General features: G+C 36.6%; 1 protein-coding gene across 2 annotated transcripts in view; it reads right to left on the bottom strand.

Moving 5' to 3' along the window:
• The window catches only part of Gcy (receptor type guanylyl cyclase), a 125,730-nt gene that overhangs the window by 26,011 nt on the left and 81,568 nt on the right, over window positions 1-18,151 (bottom strand). For both annotated transcript variants that reach the window (XM_028310516.1, XM_028310515.1), the window contains exon 4: window positions 5,776-5,959. In XM_028310516.1, the coding sequence (XP_028166317.1) occupies window positions 5,776-5,959 (184 nt within the window). The remainder of the gene's footprint in view (window positions 1-5,775; window positions 5,960-18,151) is intronic.

The raw sequence follows: 18,151 nt of genomic DNA, 5'->3' as shown, positions 1-18,151 counted from the left end.
TAGTTTCATGAGGTGCAGAAGATGAGTATACCTAGGTAGGTTAGTAAAACTATTCTTAGGTACTATGTATGTAGTTTGAAAACTAAAACTTCTTCTATTTAAGACTACAATTCAGAACTCGAATTATATTATTTCCAAATATTGCAAACTTTTATCATAATTACAAATAAATAAATAAAACAGCAAAGTAAAACTAATAAATATTTATTGTAGGAGTTTTTACAGATGTCAAAATAATATTAAAAATACTTATCACTTGCATTACACATTTTCTCACTCATTTTATCAATTATTTCACGGGCAGCTTGGTATATTTCATCCTTAAAAATGTTTTGAACGATATGCTGTCCACATATTTCAGCGTTACATTTACAAACTGGTCCTTCGCTTNCATGAAGATTATAGTAGATGTGCAAGGTTTTAAAACAGATGATAATAAGTTTATCCTGAAGGAAATTGCCATCTTAAACAAAAGTCAAGTACATGTTGTTCTTATAAAACCCCCGTTTCCATATTACAACTTAACCAAAACAGAGAGGAGACAAGTTAGTTGGATTGAGAGAAACAGAGCTGTTTACTGGAAAGAGGGTTTCATGCCGTACCCTCATCATGAAGATCATATCATGGAACTGTTGTCAAACAAAGAAGTTTATACTAAGGGACTAGAAAAAGTGATTTGGATAAAAGATATAACAGGAAACAGCAATGTTTATAATTTAGAAGATAAGTCTTGTCCTAGTTTACTTAATTTATATGATAAGTATAAAGAATCAAACGATGTGTTTAATTGTATGTATCACACTAATGTATGTGCATTAAAAAATGTGTTTTGTTTACACAAATGGTGTGAAGAGAATAAATTTTTTTAAACTAATTTCTGTCTTTCCTTTTCCTACATAACTACCTACTAATGATATCAGAGATTTTTACCTATATTAAAACCTACCTAGGTATACTCATCTTCTGCACCTCATGAAACTACCACACTGGTATATTTCAATTTATTGTTTTAAGAGTTTTACTATTAACTCTTTCTGAAAGCTAATAACTATCCTATTATCTAATGTAGTTTCCATAACTAAGATTCAGCAGCTTCCATTACATTGTTAAAGGATACGAAATATAAATTCTTATCAAAGGATAAGATTTTTGTGAAGACAAACGTGAAGCTATGCACTAAACTCTCCATTGATCTAGTTTGATCGTTCAACATAATCAAAGTTTTAGTTTTCAGTCAAGGTGAAACGGTGACATCTCTAAATTCTGAATAATTAATATTAATTTATCATTAATTATAGCAGAAGTTTTAGTTTTCAAACTATATAATTACTCATAGTATGCATAGATCAGCTCATAGGTTCACTTAGTTGTCTTAAAAGTTTTACTATTACGTTCATTGAAAGCTTAGAACTACTAAGGTACTAGGGTATACACTAATCTAGTTTGTGAGTGTGATAATAGGGAATTGGGTTCTCTGGATCGCGGTCGTTCAACATAATCGAAGTTTTAGTTTTCAGTCTAGGTGAATCAGTCAACTCGTTGCGCACTTAAGAGGCGCTGTAAAGCGCCTCTCGAGAGCGCTCTATAGTTGAACGATTCACTTAGACTGAAAACTAAAACTCCGATTATGTTGAACGACCGTGAGCCAGAGAACCCAATTCCCTACTACTTATTTAGTATTAGAGGCCGGTAGATCAATTCTCATAAATAAAACACTGGATACTTAACTTTTACATTATAGTGCCTGATATTCATCACTTAGCATAAAAGCGCGCGGAGTCATCCGCGTGCGGCGTCATCCGCGTGCGGCGTCATCCGCGTGCGGCGTCGCTCTATTCTGACGTTCCTAGTGTGACATTGACATTACGTCAATGTCACTATGACAGCAGCTCATTGGCTATAACGATACCGAGCGATAGGTAGATATAAAGCTAGGTTTTCCTATCCAGTATTTTTACTGAAAACTATGTACTGAAACACTTACGTCTACTAAAGGCTGTATAGCTTATGCCTTTGCCTCATTTGATTCAAACCCAACGGCATTTGATTCAAAGAGGTAGATAAACATTTTTAATGATTTTCGATACAAAAAATTTGGACGTTCCAAATTCAAACCACGTATTGTCCTAATGCCCTTTGGTCAATGCATACATATTGCCATCCTTTATGTATGCGATTAATCGCAAATACACACATTATGCACATAAAGCCCTCGTGTGGTTTATGTTTGCTTTGTATGCCATAATAGGCCATTGTCGAGCAGTAGGATGAAAATGTTAATTTAATAACGTAAAGATTAGCAATAATCAATTTAAAATACCAACCTTTTATTTGGTTTAACCACCTTAAAGACATAGTTTTGTGTAAAAAGTTACCTACTAGTACTTGTAATACAGTAACACCAACTGGTTCAGATTGAAAGAATTACTTATTGTTTTTCTAACTAAGAATAGATAGGTCCCTTAATTTATTGCTTCAGTTTAAACCAAACTTGTAGGTGTCTTGACAAGTTCATTAAATATCGCATCTTCGCCTAAGGCTTAAGAAGATCAAAATACTTATCCCATTAAGGTTTCAAAAACTTTGTAACAAAGTTTATATTATATTATTATCATATTTGAGTGATGGGCTAATCCCCTTTTGTTATGAAGAAGTGGTAGGGTAAAAATATGATACTGGCACGCGAAAAAGCATTATAAAAAAGGAAAGAGAAAAACTTGCAAAAAATGACTTTTATGACTTTACCTAGCTTGTAAAACTATTTTCACATCATTTAAGACTAGAGAATTACGAAGACGAATTCAATGTCAATCACCATTATTTTATCATCAGGTGCGATTGAAGTCAAATACCTGCCTTTTTCTGCATAAAAAAATACAGATTTATCGCTATAGTGTAAGTAGAGAAAATAATTTCTTCAAAATACTTATTGGAATCGCAGTTATTTATGTTTTCTTTCTAATAGAATAAATTTTGTCAAAGGATATTAAATGCCTACAATTTAAACGGTAACGGATGTCCAAAACATATACTTACCCATCTGAGGGAGGTTTTTTTTTTTTTCGAATATACTTACTTAAATGACCGCCACTAGTCTTGCTAACATAAAGTAGATATTCAATTTGTAAATGAAGTTCTAAATAGTTATAATTAGAGTTCATTGTGTAATTAATATTTAACGGCTAAAGTGCAGTTCGGTGTCTCATTTACATTTCAAAGTCGTTGTTGAAAGCGCTTCTCTAGGTATTAATTATTTAATGATGGTCGACTGTATCTAGAAATTCAGTACCTACAAAAGAACAGAAAACGACCGACCAGGTCGTTTCATCCACGAAGACGCGCCCCACCATTATTCCGCTAATGTTTGAGTGTTATCGGTATACGCTAATCATCCATGAGTGCACACGCACACTACAATAATGACGCTCGGATTGCTCGGATCAAACTCCCCGCACCCCGCGCTTCCCTCGACCAAAAATTGGTGGGGCGCGTCTTCGTGGATGAAACTAAAAGAGGTACAAATTACCCAATGAAGTAGTTATTTTTGTAATAATAGCACAGAGAACATCATATCCAATTAAATTATAGGTTATTCGGAATATAATCTACCTGTTTGATTAAATTGTATGAATGACCAATTACTTTTTTCAACATAAAAACCATACACCAGTCCCCTATACCACAAGCATCAAACATACACTTACCTTATGAATGGAGCCCCATATAAACACCATCGCTTACCGGCTACCGCATTAACCTTCTCTCTGAAGTTTTGTCTTTCGATCTCAAAATAGTGCCTTTAGACAGTGTGACATTCATTTTCGATTGACATAGTCACGGTACATAATGGATTTTTAATGTTACCAAGTATACAGTAGATATGTTGTGCACTATTGTTATGTGCATGTACACGTACACACACAAGTAAAGCTCACTCACCTTTGTGAGTTGCAAGAACTATAGCAAACTAATAATTGTACAGACACCAGCATGTTGCTAAACACTGGGGTCTTATGACGGTGTAATAGGGTTGAGTTTGCGATAAAATGTTCTTTATGAGGTGAATGCCATAATGTCTAAAGGCACTAATCTCTTTCAGCACGGATTATTTTAATTAAATACTTACTTTAAGTTGACGAATGGCAAGTCTGCAGTGTTAGGCTGAGTTGCACCACCTAACTTTGACGGTAACTTCGGTAAACGGTGCTTTTTGTATGGAGTTTGACAGATTTTTGTTAAATTTAAAGTAAGATGGTGCAACCCAGCTTTAGATTTACTCAAACTATACATAGAGTGTTGGGTACCAGCTGAGATATTTTATGTTTTGTATCCTTAAAAATATAACAAAGAGAAAAATAAAGAATTTAATATTTGAAATATTCTTCATCACTCTAAAAGTTTTCGCTCGTAAAAATGTCTTTGGCGTAAAGATATCCCGAGTTCAAGTCCCAATAGAGTTAATAAATAAAGAAAACTCTCTCTTGCTAGAATAAAGGTCATAGCAGACTTATCAACTCGGAAAGGGATCAACAACGCGAGCTGTCATCGCCTTTCGTGCGCTATCAACCGCGAAGCGAGGTGTTTACGTTACGGTGCGGATAATCATGCGTTGCAGTTAGGAGTTTCATACAAAGAATACTGACCGCCTCAAGTTGATACGGTTACGATCCCTTTCCTAAGATGCGCGCCACGATAAGCGGTTATCACGCCATTTTATCGATTTTGCCCATACATTTTGACGTCGATAAAAGTTATCACGGCGCGCGTCTTAGGCTAGCTGGTTCATAAGTGTGCTACGGCCTTTAGACTGTTACTGAACGTCTTGAGAATAATAAAATTACCCTTTTATACAAGTAAGGCGTTGTTTAGACAGCGATAATCGCGTCTCCCCTGAGAAAATCTCATTTACATGCTGTTAAGGACTGTAATAATGCTGTTATCTCTAGGCGTTTTAAATAAATGCTGATCAGGGAATAGAGTTTAAAAGAGCTGGAAAATCAGTTTGCATATCGAGTGGACTACCTATCGATTAATCGATCGATTTTATAATTATCTTTAACACGAATGGTCTAAACAAGGCAGAAGTCTTTACGATTTACGAAAGAAGTTTTTTATTTTTGATTATCACGTAGAACTTATCTTGGCAAGTTTGCTTCGACTTCACGAAATGAAGTTCATGTTAGATATCAAAATATATCATTTGGTACCCATACACTCTACAGTAGAAGCAATATAGAAATAATAGGTGAGATACAGGCCAAGAGCTTCCTTGTTGTGGATAAAAAAATAATAATATAGGAACTTACTTTCGCAGAAGAACGCCAACTCTTTAAATCTGACTGGCCTAACTCGCACCATCATGTAGAACTCACCTTGGCAAGACCATTTCTATTTGACGAAGTGAAGCGTGAGAAAATTAGTAGGTACCCACACATAAGAATTTTCAAATACTTACTGTCGAAACAGATCTATCAAGAAGTACGCCAAATCCTTGAACCCGACGGGGCCCGCTCGCACCATCATGTAGAACACTTTGGAAAGTTCACTTCAATTTCACGAAGTGAAACGCGAGAAAATAGTTCCTAAACACAAGCGTATCTTCAAATACTTACTGTCGAAACAGATCTATCAAGAAGTACGCCAAATCCTTGAACCCGACGGGGCCCGCTCGCACCATCATGTACAAACAACTCACCTTGGCAAGTCCACTTCTATTTGACGAAGTGAAACGTGAGAAAATAGTTCCTAAACACAAGCGTATCTTCAAATACTTACTGTCGAAACAGATCTATCAAGAAGTACGCCAAATCCTTGAATCCGACTGGGCCTGCTCGCACCATCATGTAGAACTCGTCTAGGCACGTCTGCTTCTGTTTCACGAAGTCGAACGTGAACCCGCCAGTCGTGATCAGTGGCGTGCCAGTGCTGCCAAGGAACTTTGTGATTCTGGCGACCGAGGCTGTGGACAAAGATTTCAAATTAGATATTGAATATTTTTATAACTTGTACATGTTGTATTATTATGGTTGCGTCTTTGAGTCTTTTAAGTGTCTTTTATGAGTCTTTTAAGACTAAATTATGTCTATTTTTAATGCTAAAACTGTTTGGCATTTCTGTGAGTTATTCAGTAATAAAAAAATTAAGACCTTATTATAATAAAACACTAGTTTTTAGTTGGAAAACCAAGGTAAAATATTAATATTAAACGAGTAGCGTTTTATATTATTCTCTTTTCATGAAAACATGTTTTTACAACGACTGTTTTCACGATAAAGATTTATTACAATATCAGTGACTCAAACATTTTGCGTAAAGTTTTAATTTATTTCTTAAAATGTATTAAATATGGACTAAAAAGAAAAGCGCGCAGTATAAAGTAAATTGAAAAAGATACGTTTCGATAATATGCTTCGCATCTTAATAAAGATCTTTGACTTCTACAAATAAAGGAATATCAAATTAAACATTGTAAGTACTGCATAATAAAGGTATAGACTAGAGTACTAGAGCATTTCTATGTAATGTAAAGGTGGCGGTTCGCATCGCGACAGTGACAGGAGACCGAGACGCGAGACCGAGACGGGAGACCGCGAATGTTACTTGACTTTAGACAATGTATAAGCGACAGTTCGCAAGCGAGACAGAGACACATGTCTCTGCCTTAGTCAAGTAACGGTCGCGGTCTCCCGCCTCGGTCTCGTGTCTCGGTCTCCTGTCTCTGTCGCGGTGCGAACCGCCACCTTAACGTTCTTGCGAATGGTACAATACGTTTGGTTCGTGACTGAGTGACACGCTAAATATTTCATAGAGCGGCTTGTCGTTGTTCTGTTATACTTCAACCACACCAACGCGTACAGATGGTAACGCCGGCGCGATCAAAGGCCAATGACAGGTCGCGCGACCCATGACAGTTCACCGGACCTGTCATTTCTTTATTATCGCGCCGTAATCGCGCCGGCGATGGCGATCTGCACGCGTTGGTGTGGTTGAAGCTTTAGAATTAAATGCTCTAGCTAGTCTATACTCACCTTTAATTATGTTCGAAGTACCTGCGCTGTAGTAATCAAGTCTGGTTTATATTTTCAGTCGATATTAATAATTTAGTAGGTAAATTTAACCAACGCCTTCTGAGTTTGCTGTCGAACTTATCGAAAATTAAATTAAGCTCTAAAGTTTCTCTACCCTGAACTTCACGCAGTCTTATTATTCATTCAGAAGTTCCTTTAGTGGTTAATCCCTGAATATTTAGGTATTGGTTTTAGTAGCTTGACATTTGATATAGGTGTGGTGAGAAAACTTGATAATAGGGGGAAGAAACTACTAGGTCACAGAATAAGTAATAGTACAGGTACAGAAGGATTACTCCGCAAGACGATTTAAATAAATGCGAGTCTTGCTACGACGCGATACAGTGGAATTCAGCTCGCACAGCACTACGTACCTACAATTTTATTCACCTACAAGTTTTGTCTCTTTCTATCGCGTGCCTCTGAACTCTTCTTACGCTGTTAGGGTTGCTGTCTAGTGAAAAAATAATTAATCTACTTATTTGTAATGAGGTACGTATGTAGGTAAGTATGCATTCATTATGGAAATCCTTCATAGTAGGTTAGGTTCCTATACTATCCTAAGAATTATTGATTACCTACATGGCCAACATACCTTTCAGCATCTTTGGAAAGCGAAAAAAAAAAGATAAATCCGGTAGATTACTTTTCGTTTAAACACCCGAACGCCGCACAATATTTCTTTCTCTTTATGTCCATTTTTAAATAATACTTCGATCATAGAATAATAATCATACTACTACAACGCACGCCACGCGCCAGCGTCCTGACGAGCGCGCGCGTGACACTCGACTGATATAATACCCGCCGGCGGGGCGCTTCGCTGTAGGTAATTATCGGATGTACCGCGCGGAGTGAGCCAGGCCTGACTAGGTACAACGTGCATTTCTTAGCCAACATTTCAAAGTTTTCAGAAGGCATAAGAATTTTAGAACTCAGTAAGTGTGTGCATACTTGTGTGTGTGTGAGTGTGCTTTGCTGAAATTCAATATCCAGATACAATAATAATAATAATAACAAACAATAAGAAAACTTATCAATATCTACATCAGATAAAAGTCAATGCTTACGCTGAAATGATGATGAGGAGGAAATATCGAAACGGCACAGTAATCATAGGAAAATCCTCCATCAATGGTCTTTGTATTATTATTTTATTACATACTTTTGTTTGTAAATAACGTGATAGAAAGTTCAAAGAGGCATAACATCTGTGCTTTCATGAGATTCACGCCTACGTGATCTGTCCAATACTTCAAAAGTCGTAGAGCTCTTTAATGTATTTGTTTGCTAATGTTCTTAACCGCCTCTGTGGTCTAGTGGTAAGACCACCTGCTTCAGAGCCAGAGGTCCCGGGTTCGATTCCCAGTGGGTGCCGATTGTTCTGTTCGGTTTCGTTAGGGCTTATTCAAGTTCGTTTCCCTAGCTACGTTTATCGCCATTACAACAATGTTAACAGCTTTGTTGTGTTCCAACAGTTGCAGGTACGATAGCCAGTTCCTCTGTGGTTGAGGATTCCGGGTGACTCACTTCACCTTCAACCTGATCATCACTTTCCATCAGGTAATAGGTATAACTTTAAAATATCGCTATCGTTAAAGCTTAAAGCCAATGAGCTGCTATCAGAGTGACATTGACATTTACTGACTAGAAACGTCAGAATACAGGGACTTTAGCCTAAGGGCCTTGCCACACTGGTGGAATACAAGCATTGTAAGTGATTAATTCTATTTAAAATGAGGCAATAATAATATAATGTGCAAGTTAAGTATCCAGTATTTTATTTATAAGAATAGATCTACCGACCTTTAATAAAATACTTAATATTATACTATGATAGTACTTACATAGTATTTTTCTGTGTACCTACAAAGGAGTCCTGTGTACATAGATGAATGCCCCTGATTCCTTCCCCAAAGGAATGATAACGTAATTTGCGAATTCAAAAGGCAGACCATCTGCGCTATTGTGAGAGTTGCTACGTGATCCGCCCGATAGTTCCGAAGACGTGCTAAAGGAGCACTTTGACTTGAACAACTATTTATAGTAGGTAAACAAACATACAGCGCTATTTTTTGATAAAATCAATAGTACAAAATTCTTCTAATATTCTTCCTACTTCCTACTAATATTATAAATGCGAAAGTTTGTATAGATGTCTGGATGTTAGTTACTCTTTCACGCAAAAACTACCGAACTGATTTTGATGAAACTTGACAGTATTATTGTTTATTACCAAGAATAACATAATAGGCTATAATTTAAGACGATCTGTGACAAACTAAATTTCACGCGGGTGAATCCGCGGGCAAAAGCTAATCTTTGATAAATATTCATCGAAAACAAAGGGCAAATCATAAAAATACGTTCTAATAAGTTCAGACACCTAAAATTGAACACAAATCTACTCTACCTACTTTATACCTACTGTTTGCTTTTGAAAGTTTGCTAGTTTTCAAAATATTTGTGTACTTTATTATGCTAATAATACCTTTAAAGTACATCAGTGTTACTCAAAGGTCGTCTTTTTAGCAAGCTTAGCGGTCATGTCAATTACAGAAACGGCAACTGTTTTTTTTATAAGTGATAGTACATTTTATTTTTCCATTTTCCATTTTGTTTGTCATTACGCGACCTCCTGCATCGTAGTCTAGTACGCGAACCGCTGGGACATGCGCTTGTTATTAGAACCTAACGCACCTATTCACAAACATTACTATGAGGTCTCACAGTGCGCGTGGATGCACAGGGTGACACACGAACCAATCTTAAAGCTCTATTTAACGCTGTGTGTTCGATTTGCTGCTTCACTTAAGCAAGCATCGTTTGTGAATTCGGGTGTTACTCGCTCGTGCTAAAGTTTATAAGCCCCCTTAGAAGACTGATGACGAAGAATCTTTTATTTCCATACACATTGCAGATAACAACAGCTGACAAACGACTTGACCTTTATTGTGATGGTAGTAAAAATCAGAATTAATCTTGAGTGAGGGTGAAAAGATTTTCACGCGCGGACGGTTAGTGTGACGCAGGACCACAGTAAAATAGTAAAGAAAGATCATATGAAAGTTTATAAAACTATGAACACCAAGAAGATCTGAGTATTCTAGGGTTGAAATGGTCATGTAAAGACGACATCACTTCAAGTTAAGTGATGTAGCATCTGTAGTCGATTTAAATACAACACTGCAACTAAAATTTTATTGTGGTTCCAGCGGAGTAAACTAAGGGAGAAATAATGCTAACACTAGCTTTCCGCCCGCGGCTTCGCCCGCGTGAAATTTTGTCTGTCACAGAAAAACTTTACCGCACGCGTCCCTGTTTCAAAAACAGGGATAAAAACTATCCTATGTTCTTTCCCGGGACTCAAACTATCTCTATGCCAAATTTCATCAAAATCGGTTCAGTGGTTTAGGCGTGAAAGCAAGACAGACAGAAAGACAGACAGAGTTACTTTCGAATTTATAATATTAGTATAGATAGTATAGATTAGGTCTCCCCAACCCGTCTAACCAGCAGAGTAGGAGTGTAGGCCGTATCTTACATTTGTCTGTAGTAGTAAATAGAGAGGGTCGTAAATTCGTAATCCTGCACTGGAGTCTGAGGCTGCCATATTCGGATAATTCAAGCTACAAAATACAGTATTTTACGTACACACATAACATGGAACCGCTCGAGCATTTATGACTGCTTTGGGCGGTTGGCAGCACGGTGAAATTTAAATTGACTATGATTCGAAATGGTAGCAGGGAAGCTCCGAAAGCGCTGGACGCAGGCCGCTACCAATCAATCAACATGAAAAGCATTGGGGAGGCCTATGTTCAGCAGTGGATGTCCTATGGCTGAATTGATGATGATGATGATGACTGCAAGAGCAGTCTGTGTATGTTAATCACTGGCTAACTGCTCGAGCTTTCCGTATATGGCGGACGTTGATGACCTGTTAATAATAGAAAGAAAGAAATAAAGAAAAAAATATTTATTTCACAACTAACTAAATCTTTATTTGATAATGATGGGGAATCATAGCTCCACGTTGTGGATTTAAAATTCCGTAACAAGAAAAGTATAGTTTTACCAACCATAAATTTACTGTGGCATTATTGAGCCTATGTTTGCCTCAATTCCTACGCCAGCTGAGGTCGTCGAAGGGTCTAGGATTCCCACGCACTTAAAGTACATCAGGTTTCACATTTTTATCGCAAAATAGCTTCTATTACAACTACATAAGATATCGCAGTGTTTAGTGCCTGAAGTAAATAAATTGAATTATGCTTGGGTTATTTTATTTCTAGTCCGATAAAATTTGCTCCGCTAGTTAAATGTAGTACCTACACAAACTCTTGCCTCGATTCATTATTTAGATACTTGGATTACAAATACAAAAGAAATAAAATAATGAAGTATTACTTAACACGAACTGTCAACAGTGTCAACTAAACAAGTGAGAATTTATTTTTACGGGATTTTTGATTGGTCTTTAATGTCAGCTATAATTGATAAAACTTAATGATTTATTCGGTTATTTCGGTCTTTCACAGAATAAATATAAATAAATAAATAAATCTCTTTATCCATCCATCCCATCCCAACTAATATAAATGCGAAAGTAACTCTGTCTGTCTGTCTGTCTGTCTGTTACGCTTTCCCGCTTAAACCTCGCAACCGATTTTGATGAAATTTGGCATAGAGATAGTTTGAGTCCCGGGAAAGAACATAGGATAGTTTTTATCCCGGTTTTTGAAACAGGGACGCGCGCGATAAAGTTTTTCTGTGACAGACAAAATTCCACGCGGGCGAAGCCGCGGGCGGAAAGCTAGTATTCTATAAGCTTATACTTATTCATCAGAGATAATACAGAAATTTAATGATGAAAGAATTTTTCAAATCAGTCCAGTAGTTTCGGAGCCTATTCGAGGGCTATCGTTTTTATACTTAACAGTTGGCCCCCCTGGCGATTGACAGGACCTTACTCTACAGTGGCGCCATCTTGATGAGTGCAAATGCGATAGTCCTCCTACCACTTTAGCGCTCACCAGTTGGTGCCACTGTCTTCGCTACTAGCAAGTGACAGGACCTTACTCTACAGTGGCGCTAACTGGTGAGCGCTAAAACGATAGCCCTCATTCAAACAAACAATCAAATTCTTTTAAATAAAGGTACAAAAAAAGTTCTAAAAACGTAACAGTTCGCAAAACGCCTATGTTATTGTTTGATTTCCATAGAACAATTAAAAATTCCAAATTTTTAAGGAAAACATTTTTGTTCTAAATTAAATTCCACGAGCTTCTGCTGAAAATACAAATGATAAGGAGCATTTTTCCATTTACCCGACACGTTTCTGTTTAATTAAGCTTTAAAACGTGGTGCAGTTAATCAGAATGAATAATACTTGTTTGCATTAGAGCAGTGGTTCTTAACCTTTATGTCACGAGGGACCATTTTACCAAATTTCTGTCTTGTCAGGGACCACATATTTTTTTCAAAATCCTATGAAAGGGGAGGTCGATTTCTCGTCCACTGTGCGCCGTTTGAGTTGTGTTGATTCGACTCATCACGTCACATCACTTGTTTATTACGATGTCTTCGTGGACCACTTGGAATGCCTCTAGGGACCACCAGTGGTCCGCGGACCACCGGTTCAGAACCACTACCTTAGAGCCAAAGCACACTAACGGCGCGGCGTCATGTAGGTACCCGCCACAGATATTATTATTTCTATGTAAAACAACGCAGGGATACCGCTCCGGCGCCGCACCGCACCACCGCCGCAACGCATCGTGTGCTTTGGCTCTAAGACCGCTTTCACATTATTAGAAGCGCGACAGCAGCGCGACAGTGGCGTTTTTATGATGCGAAGGCAAGCAACCGCTGTCATACTATCGGTAGTGTGTCTGTCGCGCGTTTTTCGCACTACTAGAAAGCGCTATACAGGGTGTTAGGTAAATGGGTATATGAGCCGACAATAGCCCATGTTAACATGGTCATATAAATGGTATGGTGAAGTCAGAAAATTGATATCTTAATTTTAATTATTTTAATTTTCATACAAATCGGATTTTATAAAAAATATTTTGTATGAAAATTAAAAAAATTAAAATGATAATATAAAATTTCTGACTTCACCATACCATTTATATGCCCATGTTAACATGGGCTAGTGTCGGCTCATATACCCATTTACCTACCTAACACCCTGCAAAGGTATGAACGCAGACATCAACTCGGAAAGGGATCAATACCGTATCGCCTTTCGCGAGCTGTCATCGCCTTATCGCGCGCTGTCAATCGCAAGGCGAGGCGTTTACGTTACGGGGCGGATAAGTGTGCGTTGCAGTATGAAATTTCATACAAAGAATACTGACCGCCTCGAATTGATACGGTTACGATCCCTTTACGGGTTGATAAATGTGCGTCGTCCTTTATACAGGCTTTAATTTATGACATAAATATTGTTTGCATAAGAAATCCGTGAAAAATCCATATTTTTTCGCAAATAATTACAACTAGGTATAATCTTTACTCTGAATAATTTTAAGAGTATGAATAATCCACTCATCATTCAGTACATTAAGGAACGAGATATTTTTTCGTTGACTTTTTATCATAATTATTTTAAATAGATATTATTCACGCCTAAAACAAGCTGTCTAAAACACCTCAAGAGTTTTTCTTACATTCTGTAATCCAGTTGTCAACTGGATTTTCGAAACTGTAGTTTCGCAATATTATTATGCTGCTTTTACACTGCGCGGAAATTAGCCAAGTCAAGTAAAAAAAAACAGAGGAGTGGGGATGATATTCATTCATTTTTCATCCCCACCCCACTAATTTCCGCATAGTGTAAATCCGCCATTAAATCAGTCATCTGTCACTCAAGTTTTGCAGAAACTACTACTACAGAGAGCTTAGTGTGAGTTTACATAAAACGTCCTCACCAGTAAGCGTGTAAAAAAAATCCCATCAAAAACATTCTGTAAAAAACTAGCCAAGTCTCGATGGAGCTGCTTGTTTATCTCTAAAAAGTAATGAAATCTAGACAAAGTCGTGCCAAGTCTATGGTTCCTTACTGCGATTTCTTTAATATTAGTTAATGTTGTGTGACTTGGCGAAAAAAGGTACGGAACTCTTTTCTCGAAGTTAAAACTCAAACTTTACTGGATGTTTATCTCCGCAGCTCGGCTTGGAAAAATTAAATAGAAACGAGCATTATGAAGAACCTTTTTCACCGAAATGAGACGAATAATTCAGTGATAACATTTTCGAAGTACCGGGGTTTAGCCGTGTTAACGTTGTAAATCACGTTTTAAAGAACCAAAATGGATGACAAACGATAATGTTGAGAAAAGTGATTTTTGATTCGTTTTAAGCTTCATGTACCGATCAGGTACTGTATGGGAATGGATGGGAATGAACGAATTTTAAAAATATCTATCATTCGTAGCTTCAAACATTTTATCAAAAAATACAGTTAACTTCCTTTGTTTTATAAAATAGGATTGTGCTCTTTTTTCATTGTTGTTTTTCAATATTTTTTATTTTTTTTAAATTATGATACTGATATTTCATCGTCCTTCTTTTTTAAGAAGAAAGCCTAAACTCCTCAAAAAAACTTTGTAATTTGCATATATTTTTTTTATTTGAATATCACAAAACCCATTCCTAATTTATTATTCTGTATAAACGGAGAACAATACAAAAATATATTATTTTGGTACAATACATGTATGGATTCACAGTGTACCTGAAAGTCAAACAAAGGCGACTGACGAGTATTTTTACAAAAAAGAATAGTAAAAAAAACATTTATTTTTTATAAATAGGATTTACTTCCTTTTACCTATTGCCGTGGAGACCGGCCTTTACAATCAGCAACAACAATTTGTTGATCTTTATATTGATGTTAATAAAGTTCAATATTGCCTGAATGTGTTCATCACACGGAAAACTTCATAAAACTGTTCCACTAAGACCAAAATCCCAAAGTTTTCGCAGTTTGTCTTTACTTAATGCCCTTGGGCTTTCACTGATCCGAGGAAAAGTCCTTCCTATCATGTACTGTCTTGCTTTACAATAAACTTTATGTACAAGGTAAATGTCTTGTTTATGTACAAAAACATGAAATGTTGTTAATATAACATTACTAACATTTTAAACAAAACGTTCACTCGTTACTCAATTTATTGATTTTATCTTTCAGGTGTGAAAAGTTATTATTAACCGAATGGCTCACATCGTAAAAGCAGAAATTTCAAAAAGAAAGAAGGAAAAGTATTTATTTGATGAAATTGTATATGATATATAAATGAAATTTTATGTCAATTTGAGAAACATATTCTTTTAAACCTAAATATTCACTTAAGGTTAGAACTGCCTCCGGGTAGGTTACCAAAAAGTGGTTCTTCAAGAGAATTATCATGACCAGTTACTTGAATAAATAAATATGATGACATGGTGTTTCCTACCGTTTAATTAAAGTCCGGAATTCTATAGAATCTAAGCCTTATGACATTCGGACACAAAATGAAATAAGTACCTGCGTATCATTTATTCCGTAACCAGATTTTCTTAATAATAAATACATTCAGCAGCCTTATCCAAATCACAACCCCAAAACGATATAAGGCTGTGCCAAATCACAATCCCGAAACCCAAAACGATATTAGGCTGTAACCACACAAGTTGAAATATGCTACATCACGCAAAAATCTTATGAAAAAATTATCTCACAAAAATTACTTTGTAGATAAGTGGTCTCAACTCACTTAATGGAAGCGGGATGACCACAGGCTTTTAAGTGGGGAGGTAAGTAAGTAGTAGCCTTCTAAACTAACGAGGTTGGGAACTCCTCATAACCTTTGGTTGCCCTTAAGGTCAGTACGTAACCTACTCGTTACAGAACGCAAAAAAAAAACATATTAGGGCTTTTAATTATATTTTTACAACTGTATAAGATGAACTATCTGTCATGATAACCATTTGCAAACTGTTGTTTTGGAAAATACCTTAATTATTTATTTACCAATCAATCTAGTTACTAGTTTCTAGATACCAAATCCTAAAACTAAATTGATTGTTACAATAAGTATGTACAATTATGTAGGGTTTGGTTTATACTTTCATTGAAAAAATACAAGTCACTAATTGATAGTCTAAGGCTGAGTTGCTCCACCTAATTTTAACCGTGGCTATAACGATAACTGTTGTATTTTATATGGAGTTTGACAGATTTTTGACGTTTGTTAGAGTTAAAGTAAGATGGTGCAACCCAGCCTAAGTATATTCGTTTCGGTATATTTCGGGTTCGGTTGTTTTGTAACAGTCACTGGTAGGCACTGTTTTATCGATCAGTAATAATAATCTGAGTCTTACATAAAGCATGTGACACAAACATAATCTTTATATTATTAAATGGACATTATTACTATTGCAATTCTCTATCAAATAAACCCATCCGTTATCACACTACCACAGTCGTCCCCAAACAAACGTACCGGGAAATAGGAAGGGCCTTTCACAGGGATTTATCGACAGATCCCGAAGGTTTGGTCAGGTAGAATCCTATGACAAACGACCCGGTGGACGGATGTCAGTATAATACGCTGGGAAGCGGTATCGGGGTCTCTTTATATTTTTACAATAGATTTTTCGTAAACCAAATTCTATAACGCTACCAACCAGGCGATGTGGAGGTCATTAGGGGAGGCCTATGTTCAGCGGTTGCTGTCCTGTGGCTGAAATTATGACGATGATGATGAAAGTCTATAAACAAAGCTCATAATCGAAATATATTTCAAACTAGCTGACCCGGCGAACTCTGTTCCGCATTAAAGGCAATAAATAAGCCATTGCAATTTTTCCTTATTTGCTCACCGTTTAGACCTACCCTGGACTACGACAAACATTTTAAAACCAAAATCAGTTCAATCGGCCCAGCCGTTCTCGAGTTTTAATCAGACTAACGAACAGCAATTCATTTTTATTTATATAGATTAGCTTTTGCCTTAGGCTTTTGAGCATCAAATAAAATACCTACCTAGTCGACAAGTTTCCTGAAATTATCGAATCTTTGTAAGAACCTCCTACAAAGTCATTTTGGCAAGAGCTCTTTTAAATTAGTTGTTTTTAGCAAGACGTCTTCATTAGTCGCGCGTTTGCATGATCGCACACTACTATTATTTTAATTTATTTTTTTACTTTTATTTACTTATACATATTTATTTTTATTCCAACGAATTTGTCGTACAATTTTCCGAGTGCGGCCCTGCAAGCAGACGAGTAACATTCGCCTCAAAACGTTTTATTCGAAAGAGCCTTAAGGAAAACAAGAATACCTTATGTTTTATTTGAATGTGTGCATCAAATAAACGTTTTTCATTCTCTATAGACCACTTTAGATTCACCATTCAAAGGTAAACACAGACAACACATCAAACGATTGCGATACGGCTATACCTGACCAATACAGGTCCACTTGGCGTGAGCTCTCCAGAATTCCAGAAATTCCAGGAAACGTACGAGTGGTCGTTATAACTGTGGAATCTTCTCTGGAAACCGTTTGTGTTAGCAATGTTGATACAGCCTTCAATTCAGGTAGAATTCACCTGATTTACTGAATAACAGTTATGAACTAGCTTTTGAATGACTTCATTCGTGTAAATAAACAATAACTAAGGCTGAGTTGCACCACCTTAGTTTAAGCGTAAACGTTAACTGTTTTTTTATGAAGTTTGACAGAAGTTTGACGGTCAGCCATCTGTGTGCTTACCATGAGTTTACGTTAGGTATGCTCGCTAGCAACTGCGTAAAAAAATGTCATTAAATAAATGACATATTGTGCAGCGCCCCTAGCGGCTACTTTCAAGAAACAAAATCTTCATACATTTTTTTGACGTACTCGCTATCGAGCACACCTAATGTAAACTCATGGTAAGCACACTGTAGGCTACGTATCATGAGTATAATCTTAATTGTTATTAGATAGAGTACAATATTATTTTAAAACCATGCCAACGATTTAAATTACACCTTGTATAAGCGATAAGGGGAGTTTAAAGCTATGTCTGTTTGTTCAAAGCATTTTC

Source organism: Ostrinia furnacalis, unplaced genomic scaffold (assembly GCF_004193835.3).
Source record: "Ostrinia furnacalis isolate ACB-3 unplaced genomic scaffold, ASM419383v2 OfSCF3022, whole genome shotgun sequence".
Taxonomy (NCBI): Eukaryota; Metazoa; Arthropoda; class Insecta; order Lepidoptera; family Crambidae; genus Ostrinia; species Ostrinia furnacalis.
This window is presented reverse-complemented; position numbering and strand designations above follow the sequence as displayed.